Below are 25,966 nucleotides of genomic sequence, written 5' to 3'. Positions count from 1 at the left end.
CCCCTCGCTCAGCCTCCCAGCCTCGTCAGACCCAATCACCTGCTCCTGCCCCCACTGCACCACCTCCCAGCCCCCTTAGCCCCCCCATACCCTGTTCTACTTCCCAGCCCTGTCAGACCCAAATCCCAGCCCTTGCACCCCCGCTTCCACTTCCGAGCCCCATCAGCTGGGGTGGTGGTGGACTCAGACCCATTCTGGGCACCCCCAAAATTACACAACCCTCCCACTTGTCTTCACCATTTTGATGGGAATGCGCGTGCACACGCACATGCACGCACGCACACACACACACAATTGAAAGCTACTCCCTGTTTCATCCATGCACTGCATGTGGGCAAAAGGGAGCAGTGGATAAGGGTCTGTATGTCAGAGAAAAGGGGGTGTCGAGGTAAACAGCAGCACAGTAGCACCTTTGTGTTCTTTTTAATGGGGGCACATGCTCACTCTCCCCTTGTGGGTCTCCTGGCGAGACATGAGCCCAAGAGCAACATAAGGCAGGCAAAATTCTTCCTGTTTTGCAGAGCTCCTTGTCCAGCTGCTGAGTGTCAAAGATCTGGGGTCCAACAGAACACCACCAGTATGAACAGCACCCGAGAAGAAACAACCATCTCTAAACAACTCTTGTAACAGCTGACTTCTCAGTGTTTGTTAGTGGAGTCAATTCTGCTGCCTGAGTCAGGTCTTTGCATTAGGGACGACCCATAAACCCAGCCCTTTACTGAGGTAGCAAGGAGAAATTTTGCCCTCTCAAGACATTTGAAGCAAGTGAAAAATCTTAAGAGTTTCTTTCTTTTTTTTTTTTTTTTTTTTTTTTTTAAATTGCAGTTAATAGAAGTAAATGCTCATTTATCACAAAGTTTGTGATTGATCTTTGGTTTGAATGTATAAATTGAGACTCTTTACCTAAATTCCATCTTAAAGCATTTTGTACAGCAATTGAAACAGTGAGAGCCATTTGTTCTCTTACTGGGGCCAGGGAGGAGTCAACACAGGTGACCTAGAAGCAGGGCTTTTCAATGAGACAGAGTCAAGATTTATGAGACTAGTTGCTGAAAGAGGGAGGGAGGAATCCAAAACTCAGCTGACTTTTTAAATGTGTAGTACCCAGAGGCACTGAGACCTCATCTGGGGTGAGTGAAGTCTCTGCTCTACAGCCTCAGCTGAAAGCTAGCTGGCCTTTAGCTCATGTGGTAGCGTGCAGGGCTTTAGACCCCCTGCTTGCAGGTTCTATCCCTAGGGCTGGCAACCCAAGTCTGTTAGCATTGCAAATGCAAGGGCTGGTTTGAAGGCAGTAATCTACCCCTGGATCCTTTAAACCAGTAGTTGGCAAGCTATGGACCACCGTAGGCTTTCCGAGTGGTTCACGCAACTAAGAAAATTTAGAGTTAAGAAGCTGGCTATTTGGGGGGTGGGAGAGTGAATGAGTGGGACCAAAGAGTGGGTCTGTGCAATGACTTCTGTCTGCTAGACCACTGTCTCTTGGAAGTTATGAACATCATCAACAACACTGTGTTACACAAGGGGATCCTGCCACCAAATCAGCATGTGCAACTTATATTGGTATATTTAGTTGTTTTCCTCTTTCTTGGCAGCCCGTGGGTAACAGTCAGAAGTGTCTACCTAGGAGGGATCGATATGCCATTTTCAAAAGTGACTTCGAAGTTCCAGTCTCACTGATGTGCAATGCAACTTGAAGTCCTAGTGCTTGAGGTGCTTTTGAAAATGCTACCCAAGTCTTCATGTTTAGGGCCTTATGTCCCCTTTCCAAATGACTTAGGCTACATGTCTACGCTACCCCAGAAGATTGACCTGCTCAGCGTCAATCTTCTGGGGTTCAGTTTCACACATCTGGGAGGGATGCGCAAAATCGACCTATCAGGAGGTTGCAGGCAACCCCTGTACTCACAAGGCAAGAGGAATAAGGGACATCAATGGGAGAAACTCTCCTGTCAACCTTCTTCCGTGTGTGTGGCCAGATAAACTGATTGCAGCTTCGTGGATTCTAGCTACGCAGTTGCTGTAGCTGCAATTGCATATCAGCAGTGGACTTACTTTCCCTAGTGTAGACAGTCTTAGCCACTAGGGATTCCAAGTCTCTTTGTCAGTGAGACTTGAGCTATGCCACTGCTGAAAATGGAATTCAGGTTTGCAAATTGCTTCATTTCATCTGCAAACGTTCCCTTCGGTCATCATGTTGACAAGCCTTGATCCATGCTGTGAAGTCACAGCCAGGGCATTTTCCCAGCCACTCAGCTGCTGGAATAATGCAGGGCTTGCAGCCCTGACACAAAAGGCTGGAATTTGGAAAGACGCAGAAACAGCGACTTGCTGGGTGTTTTGATATGACGAATATGACACAGCTCTGTGCTTAGAGCCCAACAAGGCTCTCACCGGAATTAGAGAGAGTTGACAACAATGGGAAGAGAACCGAGTCATCAGCATCGACATGGAAAGGGGGACACAGGCTAGTTTAAAATAACATTTAAAGAATTTTCCACAGCTGCTGTTGCCATCTGAAAGTATTTCAGCTGAATGCAGTTTAAAAACCTCATGACGCTTTTCCACTATTTGTGCAGCTTCCAGGAACGTGGCATTAGCTTTTTGTAAGGCCTTATTTCTACAAAACATAATTGTGAGGCCTTTAACTATTGAAAGGATGGTGGTTTCTAACTCCTAGCATTTTGTACAGAGACTGTAGAGAGAGCAAGTTATTTCAAAGCTGCTCTAAAGAAGGAAGAAGATCAGGCCCACCAATGTGGGTGCTTCAAGGGGCCCATGTGGCTGTGGGGCGGAGAGGGATAGTTCACTTGACTTTACACCCAATAAAATCAATGAGCAATGGCTAACATTACCTTTCGATGGAGCAGAGCCAAACTAGTGTTGATGCTTTTGCAGCACCGGCAGCAGATGTAACATTACTTAAGGTCAACTCAGCTCTTTAAAGGGGCCACTGGCATGGGGAAATCCAGACACATCAAGACAGTTTTGGCTGAGGTTTTGCCGGCTTTCACACATGAGCTACGTCTACACTAGCACACTACGTCAAAGTAGCCTATTTCAACGTCATAACATCAAAATAGGCTACTTCAACGCGTACCATCTACACATCCTCCAGGGCTGGTGCCATCAATGTTCCACGTCACAGAAGTGATGGAGAACGTGGAAAGGAGCTGCCCGGGAAGGAACTGCAGAGTGTCCACACACACAAGCACTCCCCGTTGAAATAAGGGGCCAGCAAAGCCCTAAGCTGCTCTCTTAAAGGCCCCCTCCCAGACACAGTTGGCCTGCACAGCATGAGATCCACGGAGCCGACAACTGGTTGCAGACTCTGTGCACACAGCATGGACCCCCAGCTGCAGCAGCAGCAGCCAGAAGCCCTGGGCTAAAGGGCTGCTGCACACAGCGACCACAGAGCCCCTCAGGGGCTGGACAGAGCATCTTTCAACCCCTCAGCTGATGGCTGCCATGGAGGACCCCGCTATTTCGAAGTAGTGGGACGCAGATAGTCTACACACGCCCTACTTTGACGTTGAACATCGAAGTAGGGTGCTATTCCCATCTTTGGATGGGAATAGCGGTTTCGACATCTCGCTGCCTAATGTCAATTTCAACGTCAAAATAGCACACAGTGCATCTAGAAGTGATGCGTGCTATTTCGACATTGTGCTGGCACGCAGCAAAAAGAGCATCACAATTTTCTGAAGGGAATGAAAAAAAAAAGATAACAAGAACCTCTGCATAAGCAAGAGAGCTGGGGCCCACACAGACGTCCTCAGAGCAGACATTTTTTTTCTTTCTTACGTTAGAATTCATGTGCTTCTAACCAGGAAAGGCAGGGTCTAATCATCTCACAAGCAATCACTCTCTCTTGATTCTGTTACGTTAAATCTTGAAATGACGGAAACAATCTTTGAATGAAGTTTGCACATCAGTGCTGTTAGATCACGGGTATGCACATGTCTTTTGGTAATCCCATGATGAAGACTAAAATACACTGGCAGTTCATTTTGCTGATGCATTCAATTAGCAGTTCTCAAAGGGTGGTCTGTGTGACACTGGCTTGGTGGCTCAGATAGTTGGCTGGTCACATGGGACCCACTTCCCCTCCTCAGTTTTGATCTGCTGATACACATTCGAGACAGCAAGAAATACTATTTCCCCCCCATAAGCACGGCTGCTGCAAATTGCCATTGGGGTGTTATTTGACCATCTGTGTGGAGGGAGGCCACCCTAGGGCACTGTCATAGCAAGGACCAGCTCTCAATCAAAATAGCAGGTGGGAAACCTGCATTAAAGCTCGCTCCTAGCTGGCATTGCTCTGAGAAGATGATGCGGCCCCTCAGTTCAGACGCCCCCAACCATCTCTTAACATCCAGGTTGGTGCTCAACAATGCTGTGTACTTGCACAGAGCCATCGCCAGCCCTGGGGATTATCTGACCACACGAACAGTACGTGGGCAGATGATAAAAACAAACTCCTCAGGAAAGGAGCAAACTTTGAAGGCAGCCTGGGGACATGGAATAAGTAGGCTGCAGCCAAAGGTGCAGTGAGATTGCAGCATGATGGCCAGAATACAGAAAACAAAAAGGATTTCACCTGGCAATGAACATCCAGGACCTGACACTCAATAGGTGCCAAGCAGCAAAACTTGGGTGACTTTCAGGTTAAGTTACATTAGCTGAAGATGTGGCCTTGAAGTGCCATGTAACGTTAGTCTCCAAAGGAATAGTTGCCTGCAAGAAAACAAAATAGATTTAAAATTATAAATCTGGACAACACTGACCCACTCCAACAGGTTGGACTGTTCTGCAAACAACCGCAGGCAAACTGGAACTCGTGTGTGAATCTGACCTAACCATGCTCAGTAATGTCTTTACAAATAACAAGCAGTCCTGTAGCACCTTAAAGACTAACAAACTTATTGGGTCATGAGCATTCATGGGTGCAACCCCCTTCTTCAGATGAAAGCTCATCTGAAGAAGTGGGTCTTACTCACAAAAGCTCATGACCCAATGCATTTGTTAGTATTTAAGATGCTACAGGACTGCTTGTTATTTGTGAAGCGACAGACTAACCTGGCTGCCCCTCTGAGAGTTACTCCTTTAGGTTGGTGACATTTGTTTGAACCATATATCATCAGAAACAAGCCCTTCTGAAGTGTACAGCTGGAGTAAAGGAAATGCAATCTGGTGATTTATTAGGGTAGCACATCCTTAGAAGTAAGAGGATGCATTAATCAAAACCAGTGCCGTCCTCAAACTATTAGGAAACCCATGGCAGTCAATTTCTGAGTCTCTCATTATAGCATATAGGTAGCTAGCTCAGTGCCATTATCAAATGCCTCCTATCTGTCACTTTTGAAATTTGCTATTGAGAAATATTAATTACTGAAAAATGGCTCTGTTTAAAAAAAAAAAACCCACTTCATAGAAAGAGCAATCCAACCTCAGAGTACAACTGATGCACTTTCATTTAGCCCTCGATTTTAAATGTAGCGGGACTTCATGCTTGGGTTTATTAGGAGAGCTATTCCTCAGCTGTTCATACAATGGGATTTTGTTGACTATGAGCATATGAGTGTACATGGGCAATGTGTGGGGAGTGCACCGAGGGTCACATGCCCCCCCCAACATGCCCCCCCATTCACCATCAGCATGGCACCACTTTTGATGAATACAGGGGGAAGCCCTGCCTCTACCCTGGGGTGGGGTGGCCTGAGATCAGCAGGAGCTGCCTAGCTCATGCTACTCTCAAGTCATACCATTCCAAGGTTGCAGGGGAATGCCCAGCACTCACAGGAAGTGGTGCGGTGCTTCTGCAGGAAGAGGCAGGCATGGGGTGGAGCAGGTGTGGGAGAGGGCAGGGCATGGGTAGAGCAGGGATGGGGCAGGGGCATGGGGCCAGTGCCTCCCCTCTGGAATCCCCACACCAGTCACCATTGAGAGTGCCTGGGGGAACACGATTTCTTATGCCAGCTTCATGTCCACTGAAGTCTAAGTGGCAGTTCCACAGTCCACAGAAGGCGATGCATCATACTCAGAGTATTTTTACTTTACTGTGACTAGGAGCAGGCCCACTGGCATTTCTAAAACCTCCATCACCATAGTAACCAAACATATACTATGTATTACACACACCCACACACTGACACACACACACACAGACACACTTCATCTCCAATGCCTGAAGTCAGAGGCAGTTCCATTTTTGTTGTATTTTAGACCTGATTTTACATGCCTGTTTCTGGGTTGTCACATTGCACTCAGCTCTGCGCATGAATCACGACACAAGTGGCTTTAACTAACATTTGTGTGTCTCACCTACGATCCTGTTCCAAGCAACCACTATAAGCAAGGCATTACAAACTCAGTTGGTGAACATACGGCTATTACTTTGATGAGAAGCTGCCTTGATTTTTTTTTTTTTTTTGTGGCCTGCAGAGACAATGGATTTGAAGATGCCATCACTGCTGTAAAATATAGCAGAAAACTTAGGAGATGAACCTATCTTTAAGAAAACTCATTCTTTGGAAAACAGAGTTTGGTTACGAAGGCAGAGATTATGGTGATGGGAAGTTAAGGAAAGTTGAAGGGGGAAATATTTTGTGTGTTCATGCCCTGACAATGCTCAAGTGCTCATAGAAGAATTTGCTGGACTTTGGGAGATGGGCTTGTTTAGTTTATAGAAGACTTAGGGGTGATTTAATAGCAGCCTTCAACTTCCTGAAGGGGAGCTCCAAAGAGGAGGGTGAGAAACTGTTCTCAGTGGTATCAGATGGCAGAACAAGGAGTAATGGTCTGAAGCTGAAGAGGGAGAGGCGTAGGTTGCATATTAGGAAAAACTACTTCACCAGGAAGGTGGTGAAGCATTGGAATGTGTTGCCTAAAGAGGTGGTGGAATCTCCATCCCTCGAGGTTTTTAAGTCCCAGCTTGACAAGGTCCTGGCTGGGATGACTTAGTGGGGGTTGATCCTGCTTGAAGCAGGGGGCTGGACTAGATGACCTCCTGAGGGACTTTCCAGCCCTATGATTCTGTGAGATCAATATCATCTAGCAGCATTACCAACACTTCTGCTGCTTACTGGGCTCTTAGAAGATACTTAGGGGTAAATTAAAGGTTGGTCTACTTTTACTTGGTCCTGCCTCATCACAAGCAGCCAGCCTTGATTACCTCTCGAGGTCCCTTCTACGTCTCCATTTTGATGATTCCATGAGGAGAGACTCATATAGCAAGGCACACATTGTGTATCTGTAGCTGTATCGTATGAGTCACTAACTACAACAGTGGTTCTCAGTTGATTACACATTGTGTCCTGTGTATGGCCCACAGTGTGTTACCTGGACAGAAGGGCCAGATGGCAGGGCAGCAGCAGCCCTGACTTTGCTCTTTTGGAAGGCAAGGTACCCGGCCTGGACCCCAAATTCTGTCAGGATTACCTGGACCCTTGGCTGCCCTGAAGCCCAAGACTCAGGCGCTGCCTTGGATCCTGGACCTTATGGGGCCTGCAAGTTGCCTCGGACCCCACCACACAGATTCCAGTGAGCCCTGCAAGGCCAGCCAACTGTCCTGGACCCTGAAACCCACAGAGATGGCTGGCAGTTCCAGACCTAGGAGCCTATGGGGCCAGGTAACTGCCCTGGACCCCCACCATCCACTGGGCTGGCCAGCTGGCCCACAAGTGGACCCCAAACCCTGCAGAGCCAGGCGGCTGTCCCAATCCCAGATTTTAGGTCCCACTGTGGGTGGAGGGGCCCAGGCAGCAGACAGAATCCCAGAGCCTGTGGCCTAACTGTGCGGGTGGCTAAACACTGGAATACCTTACCTAGGGAGGTTGTGGAATCTCCATCATGGGAGATATTTAAGAGCAGCTTAGACAGACATCTATCAGGAAAGATCTTGATGGTGCTTGGTCCTGCCATGAGGGCAGGGGACTGGACTTGATGACCTTTGGAGGTCCCTTCCAGTTCCAATGTTCTATGATTCTATATTTGGCTTTTTAACTCCAGAACAGGAGATATCTTCCTTTGGGAGCTCGCTCACATTCTGGAGCACAATATTGTCAGAGAATCAATTCCTGCAGTTATATTTCTTGATTTATTTCTTGGCCAAATAATAGTCACAATCTTTTAACTATAGCAAGATGCTGGCAAGGCTGAGTACCAATTTACCTTCAAGTAAAACACGATCATTTTAAATGAACCCAGACAGCATTCAATTGAAATCATTTCCAATCTTGGGAGAATTCTGTTGCTTCAGAAAAGCATTTGCACTGGATATTATTTTCTTTAAAGACAAGATTTTCTCCAATTTACAAAGAATATTTTCACAACAGAGTAAGACCCATGTCTCGCAATCCTTAACTATATAACATTAGGCTTGACAGAAAGTCACAAGTTCTTAGCATTAAGCTGTGCCAGAATTTCATGGTTAGAAGTTTCCTATTCTTGGCTGGCTGTTCATTCCCTTAGAAGCAGGAATGCTTTTCTGGTTTTTATAGTCAAGTTGGCTGAGAGAGGCAAAATCAGTAAGAAGTATTCATGTAGTCATGTTACATTAAATGTCTCTGGCATATAGTTCCTATTAGAGTGAGCACCAAAAAGTAGCTGAACACCATTGTGTATATATTATAATAGTTTCATACTCTCCCAAGCAGACGTTCTTACAGGAGGTGGCAGATTAAAGAACTTGTGTTCCCTTAGACAGAAAGAAACAACATCTGCCAGTTGTGTTTGTTTGGAGTGATGTATGATTTATGCTTTCCCATTTGTAAGTGGCAGAGAAAAAAAAAATCAATCATGTGACACTTGTTTAGCGCTTCAGGGAAATTCGGAGTATGTCATGTGGGAGTTGTTCTTTCATAGGAGTGAGAATTCCTACAAATCTTAGAATGGGGCTCAAAGCCCAGCCCAATGGGTTTTTGAGAAGAGTGGGCCAGCGTTATGGGGAGAAAACCAGAAGGCGTGAATAAGATTAAAAACAAGAATGGTGTGGGTTGAACAGTCATTTCCTTTTTTTTTTTTTTTTTTGGACATTAGCTACATAGTTAACCCTGTGCAGACAAAGGAAAACCTAATTCCTGGCTCCAAAGATCTTTATCTAAACTAGACGTGGACAATATAGCAAATACAAATCTGTTCCTTAAATATACACAGCGTGAGGGAGAGACCAGTATCACTCACCAGCTACCAGACTAAGGTGGTTCTTTGCCCAGTCTTTCCTCTTGGAACTTTGCATGGCAGTTCCCCTTTCTCTTTCTTGACTACCAAGCCCATAGCTGACAGCCTGAATTCTAAGGAGGAAAGTAACCTTGCAGGACCCATACCCCACTGGGTCAGGTGATGTACATATGCCTGGTACAGGACAGCACTGAAAAGCTTCCAGTGAAATTTTTGAGTGGGACTAGTGAAACTCAATTAAAGCACCAGATGCCTCTCTTGATACCATCAAGACTACACCTTCTGTGTCTGGCGAGTCCTATTCTTCGCTTCCTGAGTCGACGAGGGTTTCACCTGTTGCCAGGCAGAACTGCCCAGATTGGGTCCATGTTGTCCCACACGAGCCCAAAACTGCAAGCTTGTACTGTTTCATCTCCGCTGCAGTCTGCATGGTCTTCCCCATTTGATACGGGATCCAAACATTCCACGTACCAAACTGGCTGGTTGTACTGGGTGAGAGAAGGGTCAGCTGTGGGGCAGCTTCCTTTCGGTTTTCCCTGCCTCACTTCTTACTCAATCTGTGCAGATTGCCAAGTCCTCCTAAGACTTGTGCAGTTGCAGGTTTCTTTGCAGCGGCTTCTGTAACTTTTGGGGTACTCCTGGGATCAGCTATAAGCTTTGTCCTGAGACAGAGTGAAGTGGAGGAGACTTGTAGATGACCCGTGCTCCACCTGGAGTGCACAGGTTTAAAGAAATAGTGAAACTAGCTCAAAGGTGAAAAGATTTCTTGCTGAGATGGCATTTTTGATTCTCCTTGTCTAACCCCAATGCTGAACAATAACATGAAAAAACAATTGTCAAAGACCAAGACAGATTTCACATTGAGCGGCCAGGTCTAGTGGTCTGAGCACAGGACTGACAGGCAGGAATCTCAAAACTCAGCTCAAACTGTGCACCGACTGGGGCCGGGATCAGCTCTTTGTTTGAGCAACACCTAACACTGTGGAGCCCCGCTTGATGACAGGGACTCCTGCATGCTATCAGAATACAACTAATAAAACTATGGTATTCATCTCCCATCCTCCATGAAAAAACCCTACATTAAACATGAACAAAGGTAAACATCATGTAAGCAGTGGCTGGGTTATATTTCAAATACTACACGTGTGAGCGTCTAGCTTGTGCCTGTCATTTTGCTACCAGTTCTGAACGACACAAAACAGACAGCACAGCCCTCTGGGGAAGAGAAACAGCTCTGCCGCATACATTAAGACTACACTGATGTGACGGATATAGCGCCCAGAACGACCTTCCCCAACAGCAAGTCACTCCGCGAACAGCGAAGACCATTTTCAAGACTGTCAAAAGAATGAAAAATGTGACTGGATTCCAGGCACCCAGAGCATTCCCACATGGCCTCAAACTGCCCAGCCCTGTAAGAAGGATTTCCCTTACACCGACTAATCAAAAATAGACCATGTCATTCATCAAGCTGGCTCACACCGTATGAAGAGTCAGCCATTCAGGTGGTAACAGGCTGCAAGTCAGCGAAATCAAATCAAATGTAGGTACTAACTTGGGTCGAAATGATCACATGATATGAAGAGGTGAGCGTGCTGAGAGAGACACCAGATCAGGGAAACAAACCCCAACACTGACCCAGAAGTCAGCACGTATTACCTTCCTATCGCTGCTTGAGGGAGGTTTACTTGATTTGTTCCAGTGAGCACTCTAACAGCTCCACTGCTTTTGTCTGAGGCTTTGTCTACATGGCAGCGCTTTAAACTGAAAGAGTGGTCATGGCACCAGCACTGGGAGAGAGGGATCCTGCACTTTATGTTAACCACCTCCACCAGGGAGTAACTATCGCTCCCAGTGCTGTACCTGTCTTACACCAGTGCTTTGCAGTGCTGTAACTTGCTGTGCTTGGTGGGGTTAGGTGCTTTTTCACACCCCTGAGCCAGAGTTACAGCTCTGTAAAGCGCCAGTGTAGGTTTGGCCTCAAGAAAAATACACCCTCTTGTTTATTCAGAAGGTTTTGATTTTTGCATCTTTTCTGGGGCCAACAAGGGCCCTAACCTTGCAATGAGAACTGCACAGTTTCTGGCCCATGGGAGCTGTGGAGATGGCGATCGGGATGGTGGCAGCATGTAGAACTCCTGTGGCTGTCCTTCCACCTGGTAGCCAAATGGACATGCCCAGCTCTGTAGGGTTCCCCAGAGTGGCCAGCAAGAAGCCTGCCAGTCCCTCTGCCCTAGCTATACTACCAACCAGACTTTTAACAGCCTGGTCCATGGTGCAGATGACAGCTACCACAGTCCCTTTTCCACCAGAAATGCCAGGCAAACCTAATGGTCACATAGGTACACACATAAAATTCCAAAACACAACACTGCATTGCAAACACACCCAAAAGAGGTGAGACAATGACCATGTGTCAGATGTGTAGTCACATTTAATGCATGACTGGAAGGAGCTCAAATACTGCATTGATAGCACAGTCAAATCAACATATAAAACAGAATTTGTTTTGTTTGGATAAAAATTTATAAGAGGTTGCAAAACAAAAATGTGTGCTGGCAACGTTCTCATTGCAGGGTTGGACTGGATGCCATTGTTAGTAGGTTAGCTCCTTGGGCAGAGGCGGGATCACATGTTTAATACTTTGGGGGGTGGGATTTAGACAATATAGTTTCTATTGCAATTCCCGTACTTTCATCACTAATGAGCATTCAAAGAAAGAATACATATCACGGGGCCAATACTTTCCTGGCAGAGAAGCCACAAAAATCTGCTCTCATTCACATACAACACACTTTTTAGGACCCCCACCTCCAAACTGCTTCCCCTGCACCAGAAAATACCCAAAATTCCCATTAATTCAAATTTTCCTTCCTCCTAGTATCAATGATGTATTCTACTTTGGGCAACCAATACAGGTATAAAGGGACAACATTCAAGTGTGCAATAACAAACCATTAGCAGCAAAAACCCATCTGCGTCATTGGCCCAGGAAACAAGCTCCTTACACTTGTAGAACTATTCAGGAGATCAAAAGAATAAACACATGTTAAAGGCTTAAATGGAAAGATGCTATTATGAATGCATAACAAATTACCAAAGAGACAAAATGGGTGGAAGGATAGAATTTAATTAAATTTAATTAAATCAGAACAGGAATTAAGTGGAAGATGCATTGAACCAGAGCACATACAGCAAATAGATATTTCACATCACCGTCACAAACAACATATGGCTTTATGTGGGATCTCACCTAAGCAGAGTGAGGTTTCTTTATATTTACAGACAGGAGAAAATCATTAGACTTATGGAAAAGGATGAACTCTGAGGTGTCATTTGAGATCTCATGTCCTTCAAATTCAGTTGGTTGCAATATTCTTTATCTTGTCTTCATATGCTGCAAATAGTGTTGCAGTGGAACAGCTGCCAGGTTTCACCCCTTGAGTGTCTGCATTTCAGTAGCAGAGTAAGATGCTGATCCTACAAAGTATTACATGGATACTTAATCTTAGCTACATGGAATAGTCCCATTTACTTTAACTCGAGAGGTTAAAATTAAGTATGTGCATAAATCTTCGCATGATCAGGGTCTAAATTATACCCACATAAAGTCTATGCATTCATTAAAAAGGGTTTCACAACTCGGGTGGGGAACCCCCAGCCCATGGTCCAGATCCAAACCCTGAGGCTCTGGGCTCTCTTGCATGGCATATGGACCCTAGTCTGGTGGAGGGTTTGGAGCCCTGAGCCTTGCAGGACAGATCAGACAAGTTGTGGTCCAGATGCAGACTGCAGGCTCTGCCAGGGGCTGTAGGGCAGGAAGCATTCTAGGTGCCACTGCTGTTCTCCCAGGGGCAGCAGCAGCCTGGGAGCAGGGGGCACAGAGCCATGTGCATCCAGAAGTGCTGCAAAGGTAAGCTGCACCTGTCACCCAGTCTGCACATCCTCAGACAGCTCCCATGCCCCCTCCCATCCAGACCCCCATTTCACCCCTTCCTGCATGCTCCTTCCCACTCCAACTCCCCAATCACACCCTGCTCCTGCCCCTCCCGCTCCCAGACTCCACACCCCAAATCTGCCTGCACCGTTCCTGGTTTTTGCTTCTCACTTCTGTGGTCCCCAACTGATTTGTCTATGGATCAATGGTTCCCCGCCCTCACACTAGACAGATTTTTTGTATTGTTATTAATACACCTCAGCTAGCTATAAAGATAAGCAACATGAGCAACAAAACAGTAATTCGAAACAGGGACAGGGAAGGGGTAGATGAATGGGTAGCAGGCACACACACCCTTGGGGGAGGCTAGCCCCCAGCTCCTCCCACTCCACAAAGCCCCGCCCCTTCTGCCCTCCCTGAGCCACCAAAGCCCAGAGCCCACCCATGGGTGCCGACTCAGCCCCCTCCCCCAAACCAGGCCAGCAAGCAGCATGGCCAGAGCACCCCCAGCCTGGCGCACACACTGGGATCCCAGCAGCAAGAGGACAGGTGGTGTGGCCCGGCTCCCGTCCAGGGGTTCTTCTGCACAGTGCAGCCCATACTGCTTGCCCAAGGCTCTGACACAAAGGGAACAGTGGGCAGGATGAGGCCTGAGGGGGGAGCGTGGGCAGGGAAACATCAGGCAGGTTGGAAAGGCAGAACTTTCTTGTGCCTACGATAACTGCAGCCCTGATGAGATGTGACTTTTTCAGTGTTTCACACAGTGAAAAATAGAGCATGAAGCAAGTGGCTAATTAGGTGCCTGGAGTGAGGATGATGAAGTACAATTCTTAGCATTTTCTTAAGGTTAGCAACAGCCATTTTATGCTGCAACTTTGAGGTTAGCTATGTGCCACTGACTTCTGTGAAACTTAGTGAGGCTGCAGATTTCTGAGACAAATACAGGACTGGGACCCCCCTTGGATTCAAGAACCTAGCATGCTCTTGCTGGATCCTTTTGCAGAGACGGCCTTAGTTTCCCATTCTATTTATTTGGCACTGTTTCTGGAGTCCAACTAATAAAAAGCAAACAATTACAATTACCAGATTCCAAATGAAGCTCCCTCACTGCAGTTATCAATCTCCGAGTAGGATGATTTGCTTAAACTGATACTTTAGATGCTTCAACCTTCCACTTGAGGATGCAGACCGAGTACGACTGTCTCTCTTTAAAACAGTCACAAAAACCAAGCAAGCTCTACCACAAGTTAACTTTAACCAAGAAACAAATCAAACCATTTTCATAATTAACTGAAAACCACAGCTACACTGAGCTGGCATTTTTATATTTCCACTGGATGAAATGCTAGGGACAGCTCAGCGGTTAGGCCTTTAACAGCCCCCTCACAACTTGGGTTTACGAGGTTGTGAGGCAGGTTAGATTGAAAAAAGCATCAGGGATGGTGATAAGTCCTGCTGTGAGTGCAGGGACTGGGCTCGATGACCTCTTGAGGTCCCTTCCAGCTCTGTGAGATATGTATTTCAGGATGTGAAGACTTTCATGACATACTGCATGGACGTGCTTGGAAGAAATCCATACAAAAGTCTTGCAAATTTTGCTTTGTTTTGCAAACAACCAGAAAAAACATACATTTGCTGCTGTAAGAGAAACGCACTTACCGCTGCAAGAGGCTTAGAAAGAAAATGGAACTTAGATGCACAGAAAAATGAATTCCTTATCACAACTTGGCTATGCTCACAGAACATGTGTTTTCCATTTTAAACAAAAGGATAGTAACAGGCACCTCCAGCACAAGACTAAATTCAAAAGAGGAGGTAGGTCAATAATCTTCCCTTTTGCTGGTTGTTCAGAATGAAAAAAAGATGTAGCTACTACCTAGTTCGCAAATTCTTATAACTATCTTCCTAAGTGGTCATTCACAAAATGATCTTTGGAGCATACCAGCTTTCCCCCATTGGCACAGAGAAGTGCAAGGCAGGATTTGCCTCGTTTGCTGCCCAATGAAAGAGGAAAATTCATCTAGGAGAGAGGAAAGAGCGTTTTGTACCTGTCCCCACCTACTTCAGGAGTTCTATTTGGGGCACTGCAGGATCTGTGGAGACTGAATCAGCACATCCCTCAGGCCTCCGGACCTCTCTCAGCAGCACTTCTGGCTGCTCCTCAAAACGCTCAAAGTGGGGTAAATGCAATCCACCAAAAAAAGGAAAGATTGTTTCCTTGCTACTTGAGCAGCTGCCTGGTAGCCTGATGCCTCGAAAGGAGCTGTAATATCTCAGACTTTCCAGACATATCAGACTGCAGGGCACAGGTAGGATAGAGAATGGAACAAAGGCATAAAAAGTTTGCTTTGCTTGGTGAAAAAAATCCATCTTCTGATGTCTGTACTTGGAGCGTTTTGTGACTGAATTATTTGATTTACATTAAAGTTCCCTGGGGACAAGGATCTATCTTCCTCTATCTGTTTTGTACAGCACTGACCACACTGTTGTTGCTCAATAAACAAACAGAATAATCTCTCGGGTGGAGGGGCAGGGAGAGGGTACGGTGGTATGTTTGTATGGAGCATTGTTAATATTTGTTGTCTTCAAAGGGAAAACACTGGATTTTTTTCCAGAACTAGCCAAGGCCTTTCTTGTCATATAATTTACTTCTTTTAAAATTTGTATTCCTTAATCTCTTAAAGATTTCCATGCACACACTCATACAGCCAAACAACTATAAAGAAACTTACATGCCAAAATACCTAAGAATATAACATCTCCTGCAAGAAGAAATACGTATAGTGAAACCACAAAGAAGGCAATAGTAACTGAGTTGCCTTACTGTTAAGAAAGTTTTAGGAGTGAATCAAAACTGTTTAACATATTTAAGAACATAATCTTCTTGCAACACCCAATCATCAAATACATTGCAATGGCCTATTTATATCAACTAATTAGCATAATCAACTTATGGCAGAGTCATTTATGTGACCTCCCTCTCTAAAGCTGTGTTTCTCTTTTTGATGTGTCATAGTTTAGCATGTTTCTTTCAAAAGATCCATCAGAAAAATCCCACTGATTTGTACAATTCTCCATAGAGATCAAAATAATTTCACGGGCCTTTGAGACATATGATAGGTCCCAATCCTTTACCCATTGGAGTCAATGGGAAATTTGCAAGGGACTTAAATAGGTCTATAATACAGATCCCCTCTGTATTCAAATGCACATCATATTAATACATTTTCAAGCAAAACTGGGTAAGGACCATTTAAATCCCAGTAGTTGAAAAATTGTATTTTTATTTTTGTTTAAAATATTTTATCCCTTCCCAAGCAAAATAATTTCTAGATTTACATTCTGACTAATACAAAATTACAAAAAAACAGCAAGTAGAAAAAACAAACAGTACTGAAAGATTTCATGCCAAAACTATATGGACTATAACCCAAGGTAGACAAAATATGCCTCTAGAAAATTCCCAGATATGTGACTGTTAATAAAAAAAGCTGTTTTAAAATGTATCTTTTCCTGAAGAGTCTGAATCCCCATGTACAGTGCTCATACTTTGTGTCTGGTCATCTATATTCGTGGAAGGCAGCATCACTGACATCTTGGCTGGAGAGGTCAGTGAACTTATATGTGGTACAGTTTCCTCTCCTAAAATAAAGAAACAGAATAACTGCATTATTTTACAGCCCAAACACAGCCACTTCAAACATACCAAAGCCATTACTTTGTTGCATCACCTTACAGCTATAAGGACACACGCTCAGGTTACAGACGAGAAAACATATGGCAAAACATGATGGATGTGTTACAAAGCCAGCTACACCTTTGTCTTGTACTTTCCAGTGAGGGTTTATTTAATGTCACTACATTTCCTAAGGTACTGCACACACATGTAGCTAGGTATGTAGGCGTGCATATCATACAAAAATCTGTTTCTTCATAGATATTCACAAACCAAAGGCTTTATGAAACAATTAAAGATGACATCCAGTATATCTGACAATTAAAAAAAAAACCAAAGAAACAAAAAATTAAGGTAACTAACTAGATACACACTGTCCCTGAATGGAAACCAAACTCTGCCCCTCTATGGAAAGCATCTCTCTTCCCTGATTGGATGCATAAACCATACATGAGCCTTTTGTCATCATTCCGGTCTTCTCTTCCATCCAGTGGAAGATTCCAGCCAAAGAACAGATGTAACAAGCAGTCTGACAGGAAGTGATTTAGACAAAAGGAAACCTGGGGAACTCCACCAACTGAGTGCGCTGCTTCCATCTATGTCTACTTGGTAGAGTGGGATTCAAGTGTGAGGCAACAACTTGAGTTTTCCTTTGTTGTGATCTCAGCTCTGCCCTCAGGAGGTGTGAGCGCCCTTAGCAGAGTGAAACCCCAGGCAGAAGTCAAGCTGGCTATGTGCCAGCAGCAGCCATGGTACAATAATGGGAGACTGCCAAGGAAAGCAAGCCCCAGAGAGTGTATAGCTGAACTAGCTGCTCAGTAGCAGGGAAAGCTGCTGCACTGCAGCAAAGCTGGGGAGGGGCACAAGGTAAGGGTCTGTTACGCTAAGCTGTGGGGAGGAAACAGGATGGGGCAGCAGAAAATCGAGCAGGGCACCATGACATTCAGCGGAAACAGAATCTGACTATAAAACAACACCAGAATTAGGCTAACCAAAGGCCAGCTGGCCAGAATCAAATCCACTAGAGCAGGGGTGGGCAATTTTTGCAGAGGGGCCACTCTGTGAATTTTGGTACTGGTAGTGGGCTGGCTCTGGACCCTCTAGAAGGGGCTGGGCCTCAGGCAGAAGGGGCACAGCTGGAGGCTATAGAGCATGTGTATGGAAGAGAAATGCTTTGGGTGTGAGACACTGTGACACAGACTGAAGTGTATGAGACAGTGACTCTGTGTGTGTGTGTGTGTGTGTGTGTGTGTGTGTGTGTGTGTGTGTGTGTGTGTGTGTGTGTGTGTGTGTGTGTGTGTGTGAGAGAGAGAGAGAGAGAGAGAGAGAGAGAGAGAGAGAGAGAGAGAGAGAGAGACTGGGAACGTGTGACAGTGACACAGTGTACGTGCTGCCTGCTGCTGTGTACGTTTGAGAGAAACGACCCCATTTCTTAAGGGAAATCTGTCCTGCTCTGCTGTGTCCCTGCTCTGCACTCCTGGCCCCCGGGGCTGATTTTGCCCACCCCTGTGCCAGAGGGACAGCTAGATGTAGGGGACTCCGGGAAGTCCGAGGCAGTGACAGGCAGAACCATTATCCCTCCAAAAGGAAGGATGCTGACAACTGGTGCTGGACCTTGCAGAGTGTTCTCTCCGACACTCCTCCTGCTAGTGGTACGTGCAAAGCTGGGGGGGGTGGGGCAGAGCAGGGAGGATCCCTTGGAGCAAGCTCCCCAGGACTCTTTGGGCTTCTTAGCTGGGTTCTCCCTGGTTTGGTCTTTCTTCTCAAAGTCACCCTCCTTTTCAGCTCACTGCATTGCAGCTTTGTCTACACTACCAAGTTTTGTCACCACAACCTGCCTTTTGCTGACAAAATAATGAGTGTGTACGCGCTGCAATGCAACTTCTGTTGGGAAAAATGTCTGACAAAAATATATCCACCCCGCAGAGAGACTTTTATTTTTTTCCTCTATATTTGCATCGACAAAGTGCCAGAGTAGCCAGCACACTTGATTTCATCACTTCAACCCACAATGCACATTCTGGTCAGCGGTTTGAAATTCACTGCCCTACAATTAGGTAAAGAGCCACCTGCCCCTTCATTGCGTGCGGGCATGGCAAGCCATCAGTTCATCTTCCGAGGTGACCAGGGCAGGTTATCGCACCAAATATTCTCCCATTTGGATCACTGAGGAGTTGCTAGATGTGATCAGTATCTGATCAGTATTTATCCACTGCCATGCAACTAAGTAAACAGCCACCCACCCCTCCATTTCCTGACGGCTTGGAGTGGAAAGCTATCTGCTGCACTTGATCTGTAGGAATTGGAATAACAATGGTCACATCCTCAAGGCTCATAACAGCAAAGAAGGACCACTGAAAAAAGCGGTGACAAAACTACAAACCCATGTAGAACTAGGACCGAAAACACCACATCGTGGGACCTTTAGCACAGTACCAAGATGTGCTGCATGCTGCTCTGCCTTCTCATGGCATCTAGCAACAAAAGGTGTCGGGCTGGACTGTGGGATGCATACCTCTCGCTGCTGTAATCTCTTGGTAAAGGGAACAAGTGCAAACATTGTATTCCGACTTTTTTTTTTTTTGTCGACTTCTGCTTGTCAAGACCATTTTGGTTGACAAATCTTGGTAGCATAGACCAGTGCTCCCTCTAATTTTTTCCATCCATGAGAAGAATACATTTTGTTACGTGCACCAAGGCAAGTGTAGAAGTGCACCACAGGCACAAACACACTCTAACTGTGGGTGCTCTGCTAATCAGCTGGACGGCACCTGAATCTTTTCTGGGTGGTTGTCCTAGTACTCAGCTTACAGGGAACACTGGTGTACACAAAGTCTAAAAAGGTGTTAGAAGGAAAGGAGGATTCGGACTCAAAATGGTAACTAAGCTCCATGCTTTCAGGAGAGGAAAGAAAAAAATACTCAATACTTTGTCCTTAGGTGTCACCTAGCTTTCACAGTTCCTCAGCACCATAGTGCTGTTTGGCATCTTCTGCAGGATGGGAGAGGTAGCAATTAACATCACACAGTTTGGGACCTCAAATTAATCCTTCAGTATCATTGAGTAAAACACATTTAATTGCTGCCCCATATCACAGCTATCTCTAACAAACAGGAATTCTGGAAGACGTAGCCTCGGAGTAGCAATGTTTTTAAAGCTATTTTTGAACTCTATTTTTCAGTTGGTTTAAAATTAAAAACAAGCAAAAAGAGCAATAAAGGATATGGGAAGTCCAGGATCATCACCTCACCATTGTGGAACAATGAAACAAGTGACAAAAGAATCTGATCAACATATTATGGAATGACCCTGCACAGTAAATTCTTTGAACACATATTTAGTCTTTGGGATATATTAAGAAAACAGCCACTAAGTAAATTAAGTTTATATCCACTTTACAGCAATCACAGCATAGATTTAAATGTGTGGCCAAAGGCTCCTCGTAAGTATCTCAGTTTAAAGTTAAAATCCAGGGCAGGGAGGAACCACCCGCCTGCAGCCAATCAATACTTTTAAGCTACCATAAGTTCATTAACAGAGAGCAGATATCCTAGAGGAAAGCTGAAAGTACGCTTGGCTTGGTGAACATCAGTGAAATCCCTGGTGGAGTATTTTTCTTCTAACATGGCACAGTACGTTAGTGATCGTCCCTTGTTCTCCAGCAGCCTCAGCAATTAAAACGCCATTCTCCCAATTCCATGGATAAAATACTTCTCAGGCTTATCTGGCTTATCAATTATGACAACACAGCAAAACCCTGCTTTCACTTGAATGTGCCAAAACCTACTTAAATTACTAACTAAGATGATCAGTTATGGAATAAAAAACACTATTATAAAATTTCTTACTGGCGTTTTCCAGTTTAAAGCAGCTGCCAACTTCCAAGGAGGTAAAACACGTTTATGGCCAAATTTGGTAAATCCAATACAGGGAGTAACCTTTGCCAGCTAAACTTTCTGCACCTCCAGAAGACTGGCTTCTGTAGGACGATAGCAGAGAGACCACTGTTATCCCTTTGTCAGGGTTCCCATTAAGTGAATGTGTTACCTGGCTGCTATGGGGACAAACACTTTCCAACCCAATTCACTCTTCAGGTACTGATTTCACCATTGTACCCATGCTCACCCTGTTGTTGCACAGTCATGCCCTCATTTTCCTTTGCAAAGTACATCCGACAAGGTTTATATAGGCAGAAGCCTAGAGCAAACCTACCCCAAAATGAATACATGCAAGAAATTTTACATCTGAAAACTTCTAAAAAGACATTTTGGAAATGATAAACGGTTGCACATGGGTATATTACATCTAAAGGCATTTTTCAGAAAGGGCTCACATGGGCTTTCTGGGTATTTATGGAGAGGCTGCTTAAAAAAAAGAAAGTGGTTACAAAAAAATGCAACCTGAAAAAAGTGACTGTTCAGTTGCTCAGAAACTAAGCTAATACGGAGTTAACATGTGAAAGTGTGGTGCCTAAGGGAACTTTGTAAATCATCAATAAACACTAACCCAAGCCTTTCTAGACTTTACCTACATTACATGTAGTTTGATGCTTTCAAAGCTTGACTTTGTTAATAATTTCCACAGTCATGCCACTATTCCATGACATCATTGTTTCAACAGCTGTTTTAAAGTCTGTTTTTAAAAAAAAAATATTCCCTGATCCCAGGGGTCTGCAGTAACTTCATCTAACTTGCCAAGTGTTTGAAGCTGGGGTGCTGAAACACCATACCAGCCTAAATTCTCTTTAACATATGCTGTAATATGTTTTGCAGACTTAACAGAGTCCAGTTTTATGTTTGATATAAAACGTGAAAAGTACAAACAGAAACCAATGGAATAATACATTCCACTTGATCAACAGAAATATTTTCAGTTATTTCATTATCTTCCATTTTTTTTTAAACAGCCAGTTAAAATGTGCCATGTGTAAAGAACAAAGATTTATTTTCAAGACATAATTTTCAAATGTTTTCTATTGCATACATTAGGTATGTGCAGAAAAGTGTTATCTAGACTTTCAATTTTTTAAACATGAAGGTTTCTGGATATCCTGTTTCAGGAAAGTTTCAAATCTTGCTTCATGACTACAAGTTTCCAAGGCTGTTTGTATTGTAACAGCCATGTGTTACAATGGCACAACCATGAAGTTACTCTCAGCTGGCTTTTATTATTGTTAACTCTTTCTAAATCTGACCTCTGAGGTACATGGAGAGTATATCGCATAAACATCTCATGTGTGTGCATACGTACACCTATATGCTCATATAGCTACAAAAACACAAACACCATATACACTTGCTAACAGCTTTAGCTGCCTTTTGACTGGATCTAGCTACCATATTTGTGCCTACATAAAACATCTGGCAAGCTCTTATTTTAATGATGTGGCATTTTGTTTATTTTACCAGAAGGTAACGTATATGATTAATATAGAGGCTCTCTTCTTAAACATCCTTCATTCACAAAAATGTTACTAGTAGTGATGTATGGTATATTTCTTGGTGGTCACTCGATAACGAGGAGGGCATTTTCATGTCACCCTCCTATCTGTGAGTCCGTTGATGGCTGGAGCAGCAGATCTTATCACAGAAAGGGCAGGTGCTGGTAGCTGTTGGGAGGGATGTGAGGCAGTTTTTCGTGCTCTTTTCTTCTCCACCTCTCTTCGTCTGCACTGCAGCGTGACCTTTTAAATTGCGCCACCCCCTCACGGATTACCATTCTCCACTGGGGACAGTCTTGGGCAAGGTTCTCCCAAGTGTCGACACCGATGCTGCACTTTTTCCATATGTGCCTGCCCTTATATCGCTTCCGCTAGCCCTCAACGCTCCTCAGTCCTTCCAACTCAGAAAACAATCTGTTTTGGGAGGCACTGATCAGATATCCAAACCACATGACCAGTCCAACAAAATTACTGAAGCCATTATAGATACTACAGTATAACATAAGCAACAAGGTATCCAGGGCACCTTAAAGACTAACAATTTCATTATGGCATAAGATTTCATTTGTTGCAACTTACCTCACCAGATGCATGAAGTGAAAGAAAAACACAAACATAGTAGGGATACAGAGACAGGAGTGTTACATCAGAGCCAATTCGATCAGGGTGGATGTGAATAAGTAGGTAAGAATACCCAAAGTGTAACATAACTTATTTTAATGAGAGAGCCATGCCCAGTTCCTATTCAGACCCATTCTGATGGTGTCAGTTTTGAATATGAATTCCAGATCATATTCACTGCAATCTGTTTTTGAAGTTTTCTTCTTTGAGGATAGCAACCTTCTAGTCCAACTGTGTGTCTGATGCTCCCCCACTAGTTGATGTCTGATTTGCTTCCATTTATTCTGTTGTGTAGAGAGAGTTCAATTTACCCAATATATGTGGAAGAGGGGCATTGCTGGTACATGATGACTTGTATCACATTAAGAGATGTGCACGTGAATGAGCCTTTGATGGTAAGGCTGATGGGCTTAGGTCCTATGATGGTGTAATTAGGGCAGATGCATAAACAAAGTTGGGAAGAGATTTTGATGCAGGGATTGTTTCCTGGGTTGGTGTTTCTGTTGCAGGGGGCGGGAGGGTTGGTGGTATGTGTTTCAAGTTGGGGAGTTATCTGCAAGTGAGCACTGGCCTGCCACCCAAGGTCTGTGACATTGCGCGATTCTCATCTAGGATAGTTTGTAAAACCTTGATGATGTGTAAGAGAGGTTTAGCTGGGTCTGTAGGCAATAGCCCAGTGGCCTTCTGTTGATTTCTCTGTTGGGTCTGCCCATCCGTTACTGGGTACCTGCTTGGCTCTGTCCACCTGCTTCTTCACTCCCCCAAGTGGGTACTGCAGTCTTAAGAATGCTGATAAAGATCTTGTAGATGTTTGTCTCTGTCTGAGGGATTGGTGAAAATGCGGTTGTACCTTAGGGTTTGGCTGTAGACAAAGGATGGGTGGCATATAGGTAAGCTGAGCAGCAGGCAGGTTTTCAGTATAGGGAGGTCTTTATATGACCACCATTTATTTTCACCGTAGCGTCCAGGAAGTGGATCTCTTGTGTGGTGGTGGTCCAGGCTGAGACTGATGACGGGGGTGGCAATTATTGCAATCCTGGGGGAATTCATCAAGGACCTCCTTCCTGTGGGTCCAGATGACAATGTCATCATCCGTGTAGTGAAAGTAGAGGAGGGGCACATGGGGTTGAGGAAGCACTGCTTTAAGTCAGCCATAAAAATGTTGGCACACTGGGGGACTGTAGCGAGCCGCTGTGGCCTTCCGCAGACTCAGAGGTGGAGGAGGCTGTTCAGAGGCACTGGTGGGTGGGCCCTCAGCCGGAACACTGGTGCCCCACCCCTCAGAGGGCAGGGCCTAAAGCCAGAAGGGCCGGGGCAGAGCTTGGGGCCCATTAACCGTTGGGCTGCTGTGCTGGGAGGCAGCTCCTGCTCGGGCTCCTGGGCACCAGGGGCAGAGAGCCCGCCGCCACACGGCCTGTCAGTGAGAGCTTCCCCCCAGCTGCCCAGACCGGCCTGGGCAGCTACTGATACGGATGCCCCAGGGGACCTACCCAGACTTCCTGGATCTACCAGGGCCCTCACGCTGGTGGAGAGCCCCCTCCCCGGAGGGCCCGCCAGGCCCAAACAGACGGCCTGGGCCTAGCCACCCAGTGGCCCCGGAAGCAGCTGACCCCGGAGTTCCACCGGACCCCTGCCATGCAGAAGCCCCCGGCTGCCTTGGACCCACCATGCTGCCGCCGCCAGACTACCCCAATGATGTAGAGATGTCAGACTGGCCAGAGCCCCCGAAGGCAGACGACTTGAAGGGGACCTACCCGCTGGGACCCGCCAACCAGGCTGACTGGGACCCTACCCAGATGGAGGTGGAGGTAGGAAGTGACCAGGGGAACGCTTCACCGGAACCCACAGCGGTGTGTTGCAGCCTGGATCTCCACCGCCATGGGCAGGTGTAAGCGATCCACAGGGCCCTGCGCTGGGTCGCAGTGGAGTGGGAGGGCCTGCCACCCCATACCCCCTCCCTGGTGGGGTCAATCCTCGCTGGGCTAAAGCCAACCCCGCATAGGGGAGAGCCAAACTCCGTGTAACTGCTGCCCCGCCCTGAACTGAGGGCTGGGCTTTCTCCCAAGCTGTGTGTGACTGCTGCCCCGCCCTGAACTGAGGGCTGGGCTTTTCCCCAAACACTGTAACTGCTGCCCCCCCCTGAACTGAGGGCTGGGCTTTTCCCCAAACACTACAGCCTTACCTGTTGCCCCGCCCTGCCACAAGGGCTGGGGCCATCTGAACTACTTGTGGGTTGCCTGCTGCCTTGCCTTGAGAGAAGGATGAGCCTTCGGTGCTGCCCCACCCGGGCCAGAGGCAGCCTCCCCAGCTGGGGCCGACCACCAGCCGGTTCCTTAAAGGAGCCAGAGCCCAGGGTCCTTTAGGACTGTGGGCAAGCTGTGGTAGCCGTGCCACCCAACAAGAGGTGCTGTCGTAGCACGGGCCTCTACAGGGACCATACTTGTACCCATAGCAGTGTTGCTGACTTGATAGTATAAATTGTTCCCAAATATGAAATGGTTGTGGGTGAGAACAAAGTGACAAAGCTCAGTGATCAGCTGTGCTAGGATATCACTGTATATACAGGGACACATCTTATAATCCATCTTTTCGTGGAATGTGGTGTAGAAAGCTTCTATATCCATAGAGGCCATGATGATGTCTTCTGAAAGATCACTAATAGATTGTAGTTTCTGCAGGAAATTGGCCATGGTCTTGCAGATAGCTGGGAGTGCAGGGCCTGTGGAGAGTTTACACAGCCAGATAATCCTGCTGTAAGCATGCCAGTGCTTGAGGTGATGAGATGTCCAGAATTTCCAGCTTTAGGGATCTTTGGTAGCAAATACAATATACCTGGTTGGCACTCTGGGGGGTATATCTGAAGATTTATTCCTGTGTTTCTTCAAGCAGTTTTTTGAGTAGGTACTGTTGTTTCTTTTGAGACTCCTCAGAGGGATCAGAGAATAGTGCCCTGTAGAATGCAGTGTTGGAAAGTTGTCTAGCAGTCTCCAGTTCATAATCTGACTTATTCATGACAACTGTAGTACCTTCTGTGTCAGCCTCTTTGATTATAATGTTAGAGCTGTTTCTGAGACGGATGGCATTGTGTTCTGCATTGTTGAGATTATGTGGCAAG

General features: G+C 45.7%; 1 protein-coding gene across 1 annotated transcript in view; it reads right to left on the bottom strand.

Moving 5' to 3' along the window:
- Window positions 1–12,305: 12,305 nt before the first annotated feature.
- The window catches only part of KIAA0586 (KIAA0586 ortholog), a 103,624-nt gene continuing 89,963 nt past the window's right edge, over window positions 12,306–25,966 (bottom strand). Inside the window, exons 33-34 of the mRNA XM_074996289.1 lie at window positions 16,664–16,756; window positions 12,306–14,320 (exon numbers count right to left, since the gene is read on the bottom strand). Coding sequence (XP_074852390.1) covers window positions 14,256–14,320; window positions 16,664–16,756 — 158 coding nt within the window. The 3' untranslated portion in view covers window positions 12,306–14,255. The remainder of the gene's footprint in view (window positions 14,321–16,663; window positions 16,757–25,966) is intronic.

Source organism: Carettochelys insculpta, chromosome 6 (genome assembly GCF_033958435.1).
Source record: "Carettochelys insculpta isolate YL-2023 chromosome 6, ASM3395843v1, whole genome shotgun sequence".
Taxonomy (NCBI): Eukaryota; Metazoa; Chordata; order Testudines; family Carettochelyidae; genus Carettochelys; species Carettochelys insculpta.
Note: the sequence above shows the minus strand (reverse complement) of the source record. Positions and strands in the feature narration are given on the sequence as shown.